At 33.6% G+C, this 16382-nt stretch overlaps 2 protein-coding genes across 3 annotated transcripts; one reads left to right on the forward strand and one right to left on the reverse strand.

Moving 5' to 3' along the window:
• Positions 1-315: 315 nt before the first annotated feature.
• Positions 316-10513, forward strand: LOC108345731 (probable serine/threonine-protein kinase SIS8). Of its 2 annotated transcripts, none has more exons than XM_017584451.2 (13): positions 316-1362; positions 2872-3312; positions 3689-3792; positions 4007-5241; positions 5335-5375; positions 5758-5826; positions 7247-7347; positions 7611-7689; positions 7786-7884; positions 7971-8039; positions 8682-8731; positions 9422-9598; positions 9966-10513. In XM_017584451.2, exons 1-13 carry the CDS (start codon positions 868-870, stop codon positions 10117-10119), a joined length of 3114 nt encoding a protein of 1037 aa, XP_017439940.1. In that variant the 5' UTR covers positions 316-867; the 3' UTR covers positions 10120-10513. The 2 variants fall into 2 exon arrangements, with proteins under 2 accessions (XP_017439940.1, XP_017439941.1); XM_017584452.2 differs by having other exon boundaries at positions 1222-1362; positions 2853-3312.
• Positions 10514-10983: 470 nt separating this feature from the next.
• LOC108344798 (ras-related protein RABA6b) lies at positions 10984-14866 on the reverse strand. The gene is made up of 2 exons (XM_017583298.2): positions 14327-14866; positions 10984-11517 (listed from the first exon to the last, which is right to left on the reverse strand). Exons 1-2 carry the CDS (start codon positions 14551-14553, stop codon positions 11085-11087), a joined length of 660 nt encoding a protein of 219 aa, XP_017438787.1. The 5' UTR covers positions 14554-14866; the 3' UTR covers positions 10984-11084.
• Positions 14867-16382: the final 1516 nt, after the last annotated feature.

Raw genomic sequence — 16382 nt, forward strand, 5'->3', positions numbered from 1 at the left:
ACAGAATTTTGATGAGCATCCTTAAAGAATTGTTCATTAGATTTGTGAAAAGTTTAACAGAAACAAAAGCTGTGTTGAAACTGATGCCATGGCAGCACCATTGAGTTTGGAAACTAGAGGGTGAGAAGAAAGGAAGAAAGGAAGAAAGGAAGAACCAACAAGTGGTGTGTTTCATTGGTTGTTGTGTTTCCCACCAAGTTTACCTTTTTCTGGGTCCTTGAAATCCTTCTGCCTCTCTACACAAGTGGGCCATCCTTTGTGGTCCCCTACTACTACTCCTTCCACTTGTTCTCTCTCTCTCTCTCTCTCCTCTCTCTTTCTTTCTCTCTCTCTACTCTATTTGCAATTTACCCTTTAATGTTCTCTTCAACACTCACCTACGCTCCTTCTATTTTTGTGCTCCGCTTAGAAAGACCCATCTTTCTCAATCTGGGGTGCTCGGTGATTCTCGTTTTTTTCCCTCTTTCTGCCTTTTAAAGTTGATGGGATGATGACGATGTGTGGATTGGTATAGCAGTGTTATAGAACAGAACATCTGAAGTTGGTGTAGTTGAGGCTGCACATGTTTATTTCCGTTTGTGTATTTTCTGTGTTGTCTCTCAACAGTGTCTATCTGTTGTTATCTGGGGTAAAGGAGTCTACTCCATTTCAATCCAAGTCATCTGGATCGCCTTGATTGGGCAAGCTTTGAAAAAGGGTACTATTGTTTGATTTGGTTTTTATTTGGGTTTTAACAGCCAAAAAAAAAGCTGTGTTTAATGGTTCTTCTTCTATGAGAAAGTGATTTGGATTTCATGCTTGGTCCAAGATCATTATGGAGGTTTTTCCACTTCTCTAGCATTCAGTGCTGTTGCTTAGTGGAAAGATATGAAGAACCTTCTTAAGAAGCTTCATATCATGTCTAACCGATCAGAGAATGAACAAGGGTCTTCTTCAGCCAAGGGGAGCAAGTCCAATCTTAGTTCATCTTCATCTTCCAAGAAGATTTTGCGCTCAAAGTCCACTCAAAGTTCTGAGCAAAAGCCCTTATCTGGGTTCTCCAGTTGGCTGCATTCAGTTGCCAATAGGCAGAGTCCTAGTCCTCCTCCATCTTTGAGCCAGGCAAGGGGCGAGAGAATGGAGCCATCTGATGCAGTGAGCAGTGGTGGTTTGGATGTTGTGTCAGATTCAGCTAGGCTTGATTCAGCGTCTAGTGCTTCCAGGGATCCTGAAGTGGAGGAAGAGTATCAGATACAACTGGCTTTAGAGCTGAGTGCAAAGGAGGATCCTGAGGCTGTGCAGATTGAAGCTGTTAAGCAGATCAGTTTGGGATCTTGTGACCCTGGTTATACACCAGCTGAAGTTGTGGCCTACCGGTATTGGGTAAGTCACTTCATTCACATTCTTCTTGTTTTCATGCTGCTGGTGGAAGAAAAGACATTAGAAGTCGTAAGTTTGATAATCAGGTCAATTTTAGAGGAATATGAGACTTCTGAAATTTGGGAAGAATTTCAGATGTGCAGATTGGTACTTCATTCTTCATTGGCATTTTTTGGTCCGTGGAGTTTTAATTAGGGGTATAGATCTTAGCATGAAGATGAATGGTGAGAAAAGAAAAATGGAAGGAAGGATATGGGAATTTATTTATATCACATGTGATTGAACTCATTCATGTGGGGTTTTTCCTTTGACCTTTCTTACCCTTGTGGAATGACAGGGATAGCAACTCGTGATAGTTGGTAGAATTTGGACATTGTTAAATATAATAGTAGCATTTTGAACTGTGCTTTTAGGGTGGAAATTCCAACATCATTCTGCATCGGCTGTATTTCTTGAGAAGTGATGTTTAAAAGGCAAGATGCTTTGCATCCTTGCAGTATGGACTAATCTGGCTTACAACCTGGATATTAATGATGGTTTAGAATATAACAAATTGATTTGCTTCTCGATACGAAGATAAGGGAAATTTTCACTCAGACTTTAGAGTTAAGGTTATGTTAAATACTGAGACCAAAATATGATTGTCTTGCAATGGAAGTTTAAGGTCTTTGGCCCTTGAATCAAGTAAAAATTATTTCTCTTAAGATTCTGAAATCACTCTGATAAACTGATAGGACATAATGTTATAATCTATTTACCAGTCTTCTTCACTTAGCAACTTAAGCTTTCGGGATGTTTGGTTCATGACACAACAAGCTTATATTGTCTAGAGTTTGATTTGCCGCCTCAATACGATGAATTTCAGCAAATGTAGGTGGGCTTGTGCATTACAATGCATCAGGCTCAAAGGGTTTGGGTGAGGTGCTGCGGTAGATATGTAAGAAACCATTTGTGTCGTAACCTAATAACTTAAGCTTTTGGAATAATTGGTCCATGACACATTAATCAGAAAAATAATATTAATTCTTATTTACTTAACTTGTATATAGGTCTTTTGTTGTTCAAATGCCTCTTAAATTGTTTAGTGTCCAATCTTTAATCTTTTGGTCATACAAAATGTTAATATGGAATGTTGCTACCCTGGTATACTTTGCTGGGCTGGTTTTCATAGGGCTATGCATTTGGGATTATTATTGAAATTTTAATTGTAACCGTTTTATGAGATCTTTGGTAATAGACTTACAGTCACAGTTGTCCCTTTGTAGGGATGATTGCAGATCTTTCTTTTTTGTAAGTTAGGCTTCAAATGCAGTTTTTGGTTCTATGGTTTAGGATTTATTATCTACATAGATTGCTATATATGTTTGGATTGTTTTAGATGATGCATGCATTAAACGGTTTTGTTATACAAGGAACTTAGTCCTATGTGTCATCTGGTTAGTTGACCCTATTTGTCCTACTTATATTCTTTTCTAACTTATCTCATATCGTAGATTTATCCGTGCTTCACAGAATTACAATGCTCTTGGTTATGATGACAAGATCTTGGATGGTTTCTACGATCTGTACGGGAACTTAACTGAGTCAAACCCTACAAGAATGCCTTCCATTGTAGATTTGCAACTTCAAGGAACATCAATCTCAGGTAGTGGTTCGTGGGAAGCTGTCTTGGTTAATAGGGCTGCTGATTCAAACTTGTTGAAACTTGTGCAAAAGGCCCAGGAGTTGACTGGCAAATCAAGTTCAGATTTTGAAGTTATAGATAGCAATTTGGTTCGCAAGCTTGCAATATTTGTGGCTGACTATATGGGTGGACAAGTTGGAGATCCTGAAAGTATGACAAGAGCATGGAGGAGTCTTAGTTACAGTCTCAAAGCAACCCTTGGTAGCATGTTTTTGCCACTTGGTTCTCTAACTATTGGATTGTCTCGGCATCGTGCATTGTTATTTAAGGTATTTTTATCCTACCAGTTTTCCTTTTGTGGTTTGAATTTCAATTAGGAATGGTTCCACATATTAGTTGATAGAAGGCTCTAATGAAAAGTTGTTGTTAGGTTTACATCAAAAAAATTGTTAGAATATAACAAGATTCAAGGGAAAGATCAATTTCGGGTGAACTACACATTCTCTGATATTTTTATTGTATTCTCTTACTTCTTAGTACTTCAAAACTTTACTATACATTTATGATATAACATCAGAAGCTTTTTCCTGTTGGGTGGGGCTGCGTACATGGATCAAGCACATTATTACGTCTATTATAGCAGGGACTTTATGTTTGTCAACTTTTTCTATTCTCTGATTTATTTTCCATCGAGTCCTGGTATAGGTTCTAGCTGATAATTTGGGCATCCCATGTCGATTGGTGAAGGGGCTGCAATATACAAATTCCGATGACGTGGCAATAAACTTTGTCAAGATTGATGATGGAAGGTAACTTTCATTTTTTTTTATTGTATTAGTGGGCAGAATTTCTTTGTCTATAATTTTCAGTACATTATCATTGGGATATTAATTGTATTACATGTTTTCTGTCATCAATTTTCTATTGGGTAGAAAACTCACAAAATGGCGTTTCTCAATGTTTTGTGTCATATTGTTCAAGGATAGAAGCTGTATTTGAACATGTGCTTGATTTGAATTTCAGGGAGTACATCGTTGATCTAATGGCGGATCCTGGAACTCTTATTCCATCTGATGCAACTGGATCACAGGTAGAGTGTGATGAATCGTCGTATGTGGCCAGTCCTTCATCTAGAGACCTTGATTCCTCACATGTAGCATCATCCAGCAGTGGTGTTGGAAGTTCATACGAAGAAACTTTGGATTTGGGGATGTTGGACAAAGCAAACAGATCAAAACATTTTACTCATACAGGTAAAGAATCTGATGTAAGCATGCCCTCCACGGTAAAGGAAGAATCAATGCAACCCTTGAATGAATTTAAAAGCCGTCACAATGTTGAGAAGATCACTGAGCAGGAAGCTCATGGCAGACCTAATCATCCACATGTACATGCAAGATCTCCATCTTGGACTGAAGGGATCAGTTCTCCCGCAGTACGTAAGATGAAAGTCAAAGATGTTTCTCTATACATGATCGATGCTGCAAAGGAGAATCCTCACTTAGCCCAGAGACTTCATGATGTTTTACTTGAAAGTGGTGTGGTTGCTCCTCCAAATCTATTTTCTGAAATTTGTGATGATGACTCAAGTTCCTCAACTGAGGCCAACTTTCCAATAGAAGAAAAATATGAACATAAGCTGGGAAGTGGACATAAAGAAGCCGAACTTGATGGTAATATTTTTCAAGCTCGAATTTTGCCTCCTTTGGCTCAAAATAGAGTCCAGAACAAAACAAGTTCTAGTGGTCAGGTGGAGCATTCTAGACCTGTAGAAGGTTTAGGAATCAACCTTCCTCTTTATACAAGGGAACCAGCTGTACAGCACGTACAACCTCAGGTAAAATATGGTCAAAATGTACCTGTTGCTGCTGCAGCAGCCGCCGCCGCCGCTGTTGTTGCATCTTCTATGGTAGCTGCAGTGGCAAAATCTAGCATTGACTCAAACATAGATTTTCCTGTAGCAGCAGCTGCTACTGCTACTGCTGCAGCTGTAGTAGCAACCACTGCTGCTGTCAGTAAACAGTATGAGCAAGGCAGTCGAAGTGATGGAGATACAGACAGTGCTGGTTATGACCTGAAGGGTAGCGGTGATGGAGAACATATAGCTTTAGGAGCAAATTCAGAAGGTGAGCGAAGATCTGATAGATCAGTAGTCAGTAATGATAGCACAAAATCTGATTCTGCATTAGATGATCAAGATGTTGCTGAGGTTGACATTCCATGGGAGGAAATCTCAGTCGGGGAGCGTATTGGACTTGGTATTAACTGTACTTTGTTTTTATAAGAATTGATTACATTCTTTTCTTAGATGGTAAATGCTACTTATCTGGTTTTGCACGTTTGACATGCAGGATCATATGGGGAGGTGTATCGTGGTGAATGGCGTGGAACAGTGAGTTTCTTATATTCTTGAACTTGAATCTATTGATGGTGTTATTTCACTGGGGCCTGTGTTATGCAACTTTATTTTGTATGTTTTTTTCAAAATGAAATGAACAGTGTTAATACTTATTACTGGTGCACTTGCACACCTGGGTATGTGCTACAAATTATAAAATGCATTTTTTTATGAATTGAATGTGTCTGTGCCAATGCCAAGAATTCTTTGGGCTTTAGTTGCATTCTGATCTGAAGAAAATAATTTTTTTTTGCTATATTTACTACTAGCTTACTTCCCATTTTATTATTGTCTGTATTGTTAGGATAATTTTCTGCTATATTATAGATTATAGAATTATTACACTTACACTACATTTCTGCTCTTTGGTTCGTAGGAAGTTGCTGTAAAGAGGTTTCTAGATCAAGATATATCTGGTGAATCACTTGAAGAGTTCAAAACTGAAGTACGGTCCATCTCTACCCTACTTTATTTCTTTTTTATTGTTTACTCATTTTTTCAGTGTGATCTAGTGGTTTATTTTTCAGTTGCTTTCATCGATTTGATTTGTGTGCTTCACTTTCTTAACCACATATAATAAGGCTGCAAATGTTTTTGTTAAGACTACTAAATAATTCACTTTTCTAGTTTAATTTGAAAATTATAGTATACTTCGATTAGTATGGATTTTATCTTTTGCTTTAAAATGAGTATTTGCTCAATTTAATTTCTGTTTTCTTTACAGATTTGCTAATTTATTCCAATCCTAATTCCTTAGGCGAAACTTAAAAGTTTTCTGTGAAGAACTCCCTAAAGATATTGAGCTTCCGTGATAGCCTAAACCATTACAAAGTTTATGTTTCAAAGCAAATTTATATTTACCAAATAGATCAAAATTCATCCCAAGGTTGATAAAGTCTTGAGAGCATTAAGAATATGGGACATAAACACGAAGATAAAGAAATAAAATTTCATTATTAATCCAAATTAGAGATTCAGGAATTAGAATTATATTGAAATTCACCCAATCCTAACAAAAAGGGTAAAGCTAGACACAGGGAAAATAAAAGCAAAAATAAAGAGAAGGGATAAAGAAAAAACTCTATAGACCCTTGAAGAGACTTGAGTTTACACCGTTTTGGTCCTTCTCATACCCAAGCTTCTGGGGAGGTGATGAATGCTCTTAAAAGTGAGTGAAAAAGATCAAAATACTCCCTAATTCTTTCTTTAATCCTATTTATGTATGGTCTAGATGTCCAGGCTCAATGCTTTTAGATGCTTTAATCTTTTAAAACTCCAATTTCTCTTCTTTATTTCTTAACTTAAAGTATAAAGAAAATATTCAAAATAAATCAAATTCCTAACTAAATTTTACAAATTATCTCTTTCACTCTAGTTTTCTAAAATTTATTTTGTTCAAAGCAAACTAATTTAAAATTCAACATTAGTAGCTTAAAACCCCTTTAAATATACAAGGAAAAATTAGATAATCCAAGATATTATCTATTTTCTAGCTTCTTTATTGACGAAAATATCTTTTCTTTCTCCTCTGTTAAAAGTGATGTCTTTTCTCTGATGAAAATTTTTCTTTTTTAAGGATAAAGCTTTATATGATACAGTCTATGTTGATAAACTCATGTTATTTGTAACGACGGGTATTATAGAAGAGTAATACTTGTTCCTATCACTGGTTTATTTTGTAGGGTATCAAAAAAATATAAAAATTGTTGGGCTACTTTTTGTAGTGTATATTTAGATTCTTCACTATGTGTAGATTAGAGCGATTTTCTGTTATTTTCATGAAGCTGATGTACATTTTTACTTTGATTGCCAACATCTATTTTATAAATTAAATTCCAGAAAGCTTATGATGTTAATTTCAATAGGTCAAAATAATGAAAAGATTGAGGCATCCAAATGTTGTTCTCTTCATGGGAGCAGTAACTCGACCTCCAAATCTTTCAATTGTTACTGAATTTCTTCCCAGGTACTTCAATTTCTTGATTTCGCAGTGATTCATTAGTTATATGGGATTGTTTATTGTGAAATTTGAAATTTTTTTGATTTTGATTAATCCAATTACTTGTCATAGAGTGTTTGAAATTCTATATAAAAATAAATTACCGTCTTAAATTCCCTATCCAAGCACAGTTATGGTATTTATTTAATGTGATTAATTAATACTTTTTGAGGGCCTTATTTTTTTCTTTTTGGTTCTTCAAATACTGAGATCTAGATTATATTCTGCAGAGGAAGTTTGTATAGATTACTTCATAGACTAAACAGTCAGCTAGATGAGCGAAGGCGTTTGAAGATGGCTATTGATGCTGTAAGATTTATTGTCTTTCAATGATGCATCACTGATTCAGAAAGGAATTGATAATTTGCTATAACCAATCTGTAATTTGTTTCTTTTGAATCTCAGGCTCGAGGAATGAACTATTTGCACAACTGCACTCCAGTGATAGTGCATCGGGATTTGAAGTCCCCAAATCTTCTTGTTGACAAAAACTGGGTTGTGAAGGTGCAATCTATTTTCATGATAAAAATTATCAGTGGCATGGAGAATGCTTTGTGTTGACTTAATTATGTTTTCTTTCTGTTGAATAGGTATGTGATTTTGGCTTATCACGAATGAAGCATAGTACGTTCCTTTCTTCTAGATCAACTGCTGGAACAGTAAGCTATCTTAAATCTCTATCCATTTCAGCTTATTTATTCTTTCATCTTTTTTCTTTCATGGTTGCTCGTGGTGTTAAATGTTTAATTGAAGTCATGCCATACATGCACATACAGTTTTGGAAGGCCTGGAACTTTTTGCCTTATAATTTAGTATATTCTTGGTATAGTATCTTGAGCCTATGGGGTTGATGTTGCCTATCTTGATCTCAAGGATTATTTATTTCACATGATATATTGTCAATTTCAAACATGGTCCAAGGAAGTATGTGTACAGATAATGATAAGTGAAAAGTGTACATAAATGCAATATCAGAATAAAACACATGTATAAAGATTTGCATGATGTTACTGTCAGTTGCAATCACATTATAAGGAAGGTAAATGCTAATTAGTATTTCAGGCATCAATATTCGTCCAACTATGTACATGTTTGTCTCTCTTTTCTCGTCTGTTATTTATCATAGGCTGTTTGCTCAGCCATAGGTTTGTTATTTAATTGAGCATTTCCTGTGCACTCAATTGTTGCATTACCACTCTTTTTACATCTCCACTTATTTCTCATAATTTCATAAATAAAAGATTGTCCAGCTAACTGCAGCTAAATACATTAGTTAATCCATTTTTCATATCTTGTTTCAGGCTGAGTGGATGGCTCCTGAGGTGTTGAGAAATGAACCTTCAAATGAGAAGTAATTGTTTTACTCTTGATTTTGTCGTTGTTATTATTATTTTTATTGTTATCCGGAGGGGTACAAGGTGCAGATGCATCCTTTCTCTTCTTTCAACTCCTCCTTTACTTAAAATTACCATTAAATGATGTGCTGCATTTTTTTAAACCACGTGCATATTTATCTGTTAAGTGTATGTGTAGGGCTTGTTTTAGAAACAACTAATCAGAAGCAAGTAGTAACTATCTCCTTTTGCATTGTTATATGGATATTTCTCATGTAGAAAGCTTGTTGAAGTCCATGGTATTCTTGGTGTGTCTTTCTGCCCTGTTCCCATTTTTCATAATTTTATTTAATGGTCTCCTAAGAAAAAAGGCTAAATGTTGTGGTAATGTGTAATGTCTGTTGCATTGCATACAGCTGAAGCAGAATGCCTGCACTTTAAAGGGTGTTTTTGTGTGTCCTTTGATATGTTATTGTACGTATTACTGTCATTTTCAAACTTGTTAGTCCCAAAATTTTCTCTTAGCTTCCTTTCTCCCTCTTCCCCAGGAAAGATTGTTGCAGTTACCTTTTCTGTCTATTTAATAAAATATTCTTTCATCAACAAGATAAATTTGAAGCTTGTATACTTGTTCATACTGGCTTTACATCTTTTTGAAAACCCTTTCATGGTTTTATGATGCTAATAAGGTGTGATCTAATATCTAGGTGTGATGTATATAGCTTTGGGGTCATATTATGGGAGCTCTCTACTCTGCAGCAACCCTGGGGTGGAATGAATCCAATGCAAGTTGTTGGTGCTGTGGGTTTCCAGCATCGCCGTCTTGACATTCCTGATAATGTGGACCCTACCATAGCAGATATTATCAGGAAATGCTGGCAAACGTGAGTAAACTTTTCATTCTAAAATGTCTGTAAACTTTGGTGCATTCTTTTTTGACAACATTTGCTATATATGTGAGATTACCATTAGTTCTTTGTCTGAAATAAACTAATCTTGGAAAATATGTTCATCTATTATGAAATTGAACATGGTTTTTATGTTGACAAGTGACTGCAATCAGCTGGTGTGGGGAGGCATTAAAGATGGTTTTTTTTCATTATCATGGTTCATTTCTCTTACACAGTAAAAAAAAACAGCAGTAGGAGTGATAAGGTTCAAACGTTTGTGGCAATTGTTTCAGAACACAACCAAGTGATCTTACATGGTAAATTTTCTATTTTGCCTAATTGGAGTTTTTCTGTGTTATAGAGATCCAAAGTTGAGACCTTCATTTGTTGAAATATTGGCGGCTCTGAAGCCATTACAGAAGACAGTGATTGGTTCTCAAGTGCCTAGACCAAGTGCATCGGGGAAGCATGAGAAGGGTCAGTCATCGCGTGTTATAGAAGACCCAGCAAGATAGGAAACAATTATACAACTAACCAAATATTTGTTCATTTTGCTGCTGAAAGGTGGAGAACAAGTTGTCAAGTTGTATAGAATTTTTGCAATGATAAAAGTGAGTGGTTGAATTGAAGCCATCACCTTACATTATTGTCCAAGTTGTGATTCTTTCCACTCTTGTTTCTTTCCTTTTACTTTCTCTCTTTGTTTTCTCTTTTGTTGTTGGTTTTCTTTTTGCAATCTGCAAGTGCAGTCATTGTCAGGTTGTACCATTTGTTTGTACACAATTCTTTTGTAATTGTGGTAATATCAATTCTCAATTTTGATGTCCATAAATAGTTATGAAATTTTGCAGCTGTAACTTGACAGTCTAGAAAAATGCACAAGGAGTGAAAAATATTTTTTTTCTTTTACAGTATATAGTGTCTGCGTAGGTTGTTCAAATGGAGTCTAGATTCTCTGTTGGGTTTTTTTGGTACTGTTCTTTGCTGAACATTAAATGCATTGATATTGCTATATTAAAATTGTTTTTAATATATTTTAAAACATCAAAATTAGTATCAATGAATGTATTTTAAAGGTACAACAGATGAATAACACAAGAAAACCCAGCAAAAACTAAATTTGTTTAAATTGTGTCCAGTTTGAGTGTGCCAAAAGTTTAAACATTTCAACATTTTTCTTATGTAAAACTAGTGAACCTACTCCATGTACAAATTTCCAAACATTTTAACATTTCTTGTCACATAACACTTGTTTCAGAGACATTTAAAACAAACATTTCAGCATTTGTTGTTAATAAAGTTCTCTAATTTTAATGTGATCTGATACGGAGAAACTGCAAACCTAGTATCTGTACATAAACAGGAACACATATATCAAATAAGAACTAAAATGAATGTGGGGAAATTAAATGGGAAGAATCAACAGCTGAATGATCAAAGACAGTTGCAGTATATAAAAAATTCATCATGTGAGCTATAATCATGAACAGCAATAATTAGGTTGTTTAGTAGCAGTGACTTCATCAGCTATATGGATTTCCTTGCCACTGGGAAGATTTAATGATGTGCCATTGATTTTGGTTTCCAAACTTTTGTGACTTATGATGTCATGAATCTTGGTGATCATTTCTAAGAATGCTTCCTCAACATTCTGGTTCTGCAGAGCAGAGGTTTCCATGAAACACAACCTTTCTGTCTCTGCATACCCTTTTCCTTCTTCTTTCTCAACTTCCCTTGATTGCGCCAAATCAGATTTGTTTCCCACCAAAACAACCACCATGTCATCTCCTCCAAACTCTCTCAACTCATGAAGCCATTTTCTTACATTCACAAAAGTTGCTCGCTTGGTTATGTCATACACCAGCATTGCTCCCAAGGCTCCTCTGTAATATGAGCTTGTGATAGCCCTAAACCTACCACATAATTGTTCACATATCTTTCAGAATCAAATATAAGATCAAAATTATATAAGTACACTGCTATGTAAATTCAGATAGAATAGAACAGTGAAATGTAATACCATTTGCTGAGATTTATAGATAGAACACTTCTTTTAAACTGATGTTATCAATTGAAATTTTATGATTTTGAAAAGTCAAGAGAGAAAATCATTAAGTAATTAGTGATTCTCATAAGAAACTTGTGATTTTCCATGAGTTAGAACAAATGGAAAATGGAAAATCACTGTTGTTCTTAATTGAAATAAAAAGTATGGACTAAATACAATATAATGTGGTTGAATCATACTCTCTTGAATGAAAACTATTTACCATAAGAGTTTTCTCTATAGATGATGATGAATTTAGGTATTGTTGAATCAGGCAATTAGAAACAAAATAATGATCATAGATGATTAGGGTTGGTCACCAAAACCTCATCACCATCTCACATGCATTTGTTCCACTTCAATTTTGTTCTTACTCACCATCATTTTCATCCTGCTCATTAAGTTTTGGCTCAACTTGTTCTATCCTTGTCATGGACCAACCAAACCCAATAGCCTTACCCTATTTTAAAATTACATTGCATTAGACAACAAAAGTTGGTTTCTACTTTTTACACTAGAGTGAGGGTACCCTACTTTTAAATTCATTGATTTTGTAATTGGGAAATGATGTTAGAACTTCTACACCTTTCTCAATCCCATCATTCAAATTGATCAATGAAGCAAAGTGCATTGCATTGGCAACTTTTCAATCATGCTAGATGGGAAATAAAACATTTTTTTGGCTAATATACCTAATTTTAAGTGTTTTAAGTAACTATAAAGTTTCATGAAATGACTTTTGAACCTTTTGTAGTGATTTTTCTTACCATGTAGTGTCTCCCTTTTTGTTTTCTAATTTCAACTCTGACCCAAATTTGACTTAAATGTATATTCCTAATATCATGAAGGTTTGGTAATAGTCAATTCAAATATTTATGTATTAGGTTATGTTAAGTGGACGAAAGAGCATCTCAACATATTCTAACACATTTTTTAGAGCAGAAAATAAGGGAAGTTGGTAAGAATTATGTTAAAGATTTTTTATGGAGTAATAATTATTGTTGTTTGCCATTTTAAATTATTCATAATAGTTGTTGCTCAATATAAAAAGTGAAAATATTATTAAATGGTATTATCTTTATAGAGATGAGATTATATTTCAAATAAAGAAGATTAATTTATGGAAAAGAAACTTGGCATACTAAAATTTTATATAGTAGAAATGTAATTGGTCTTAAATTTTTTTTTTAAAGTGAGAAACAATTTAAAACAAACTAAAACCTTTTAATTTCAAATCTTAGTTTTCTTAAAAGAGTATAAGAATTTTCCTACAAACTGCATCTACTTTTCTTTGACATTAAATTTGCTTAAACATAATTACAATGTTTGTATTAAAATTTCCTACAAACCCTTTTTTCTTTCTTTCTTTTTCTTTTTGTGGTCTTAAAAAAGTAAAGACCAAAATTAATTTTTGAAGTGTTTGCATCAGAAGGAAGCAACCAAATCTTTCACAATTTAATGATCTACAAGTGTTCATTTTATGGGCATTTCCTTTATGAACCCTAAAAGATACATATAAATAATTGTGCTTTGAATTCAATGCATGATTATCTCAGTGTATCAAATGTGTTTAGGCCCACATAAAAGATTTATAGATTTGCTTCCATCCACAAAACCTAATCTACATTCAATTAATCTATGACTCAGTAACCAAAAATTATGAGATATTAAATTCAAACTTCACTATCATTATTAATAACAATAAAACTATACCCAATTGGCACCCCTCATCCAAAAACATAATTTGAAAAAAAAAATTGAAATAATCCTATCCCTAAAAACCAAATCATTTTTTATTATTATTACTCCTAGAGAATTTTTAGAAGCTAGTAGTTATTTCCAATGAATAAGGAATATTTTCCCCAACTTACACAAATATAATTGAAAAAAAAAATTGATGTGAAATTTTTGTTTCTTTATGTTTATCTTTACCTACTTAACACAAATATTTTGTCTCTTTCATGACCAAACAAATGGCTAAGAGTCATAGGAGGCAAACAAAAATGCAGCCAAAAGAAAAGGTGGTGGGACATGATACTATGACAAAGTTGATAAGGCAAAGGGATTGAAAAGTTGTAAAAAATTGAAATTATTACTTAGTCTAATACTAATAAAAGTCAAATTAAATTTAATTCATTAAATTCTTCTAGACTAAGCAACCTCAAAATACCGACTTTGAATTCGAAAATGCCATTTGGAAAACAAAAAGAGTTTAACTTTCCATTGAAAAGTAAAAGAAAAACTGATATGAAACCAACACCAAGAAGAAGACAAATTCTCAAAGTACCATGCAACTGAGTTCTGCATCTTCTGCTCTCTGCATTCTGCAGATTCAAAAGGGTTCTTTTCTTTTCTTGTATTTCTTGATCAAGCCAAGACTAAAATTTGACTCTGATAATCAAAACTAAAAATTCATTCTGATAATCCATAGAGCAAAGATATGCATTAAAGTTACATGGAATATTTAGAAAACTTCAATTCTGATTAAAAGAAAACAGCACAGTGTCTAAAGAACTGTATTGAAATTCTGCAACCACTGAATATTTTCAAAGATCATGAAGAGAAATTGAAAGAATTAAGGAAGAAAGAGAGAGATGAAGTGATGAAGAATTAATTAAAGAGAGTGTTTGATTGGAAGTGGTTGGAAAGAGATAAAAGTTGATGAGTATTGTTACCTCTCTTGGCCGGCAGTGTCCCATATCTGTGTTTTGATGAGTTTGTCGATGACTTTGATGTTTCTGTAAGCAAATTCAACACCTATGGTTGGCTTCGAATCTAACCTGAATTCATCTTTTGCAAACCTTGATATCAGATTTGTCTTCCCAACGCCTGAGTCTCCTACCAGAACAGCTTTGAAAAGGTAATCACACTGCTCATCAAAGGCATCATCAGCCACAGCCATGTTTATAACTTTTCTGTGAAAACTTCGATGACCCTTTGTTTCTCTCTCAACCCTTCTTCACAAAGAGAGAGAGAGAGAGCGAGAGAGCGAGAGAGAGAGTAAAATCAGAAGAAACGAAGCTATGGAGGATTGAAGCCTCGTGTGTGTGTGTATATATATATGGCAGTGACAAGGGAGAAGGTTGTTAATAAAAGGGGTGCAGAGTTATGTCATGATCATGTGTATGGTTAGAAAGCAGAAGAGAACACTGTCCAATTATATGGTATTAATAACTTACCATGCATATATACATATATATAGTAAACAGAATATTATAATTGAGATTCTCATAATGAATAATAAATAGAGATGTGATTTATACGTTTTACAGTGTTATGTTTTCATTTATTTTGTTTTTATTATTATAATATGTAATAATATAGAGCAAAGATATATATATATATATATATATATATATATATTAATTTTTTGTATTCTTTTTCTTATCATATTGTATAGCTTATACATTTATTACTTTTACTCTTTTAGGTGTATATTAATTTATGCGTTTTTTTATAGTTCATGAATATTTTTGAATGATATAATGAGAAAAAAAAGATAGAAAATTTATGAATTATGGTATATTTTGAATATATTGAAAATTTATGTATGAGATTAATAATTTTGTGTCTAAAAAATGCATACACGATACTTTATTTATAATTAAGAAAATATGAGTTAAATTCAAAATGCAAACTAAAGAATAATAAAAAAGTAATAGAAAATAAGTAGATGGAAATAAAAGATAAATATAAGATATTTAATAATTTAATATATTTAACATTTTTTATGTATATAAATTGTATGTACCAATCTTGTTTCAAATATAATTAATTTTCGGTCTCAGTAAAGACTTAATAAAAATATTTATTAACTAATAATTTGAGTTAACGAGAACTCATTGATATCTCAAAAACAATCTTTTCTCGAATGAAATAATAATTAATCTCAATGTGTTTGGTCTTCTCATGAAATACAAGATTAGAACTAATATAAATAATAGTTTGATTGTCACATATAAGTTTCATTTGAGTGACATTTTTAAATTGTAACTCTGTAATCAATTGATTAAGCCAAGCAAGTGTGGTGTATGGACTACCAATGACTGGAAATGAAAAATGGAAGGGTGAAGAAATTGGTTTGAGTGAGAATTGCCTAAACTTAAGGAGTTTAGACAATTATTAAATCAAACACAAACACAAACATAAACACAAGAGAAAGAGATGACCTTTTATGGAAGGAGAAGAACAAAAATTCATAGTTAAAATATGGTTTAATATACATCATTTGATTCCTCGTTTTAGAGTTTTTGTTCAAAGTCGTCCTATGTTTTAAAAAAGTTCAATTATGCCCCATATTTCGTTAAAAAATGTTCAAAATGGTCCTTTTGGCTTACGGCATTAAAACATAACGGTGTAGTTGCCTTCGTGGCCAAAACTGAATGACATGTAAAGTTTTTGCAATATATGGCATATATGATATATTTGAATGTGTAAATTAAAAAAAAATATAATGACGTCAGCTAGGTTTAACGAAATGGGTTAAATCAAATTATCCTTATCTAAGAATCCTATCGCGATTTCTAGGTTTAACAATCTAGTGAAACTGGTCTTGTAATCACTGTGCATGATGATTCCTTGAAGGTCAAATTTGAAGAGCGTACGTACGTGAGGTAAGTGTTGCTAACCCTAGCCTACTTACTTGATGTTCTTATTGTTGGATTTGGGGGTTAGGGTTTAAGGTGGAAATAGAGGGTGGAAAGTAATGGTGGAGAGGAAGCAGATGGTGGA

Source organism: Vigna angularis, chromosome 8, assembly GCF_016808095.1.
Source record: "Vigna angularis cultivar LongXiaoDou No.4 chromosome 8, ASM1680809v1, whole genome shotgun sequence".
NCBI classification, from domain to species: Eukaryota; Viridiplantae; Streptophyta; class Magnoliopsida; order Fabales; family Fabaceae; genus Vigna; species Vigna angularis.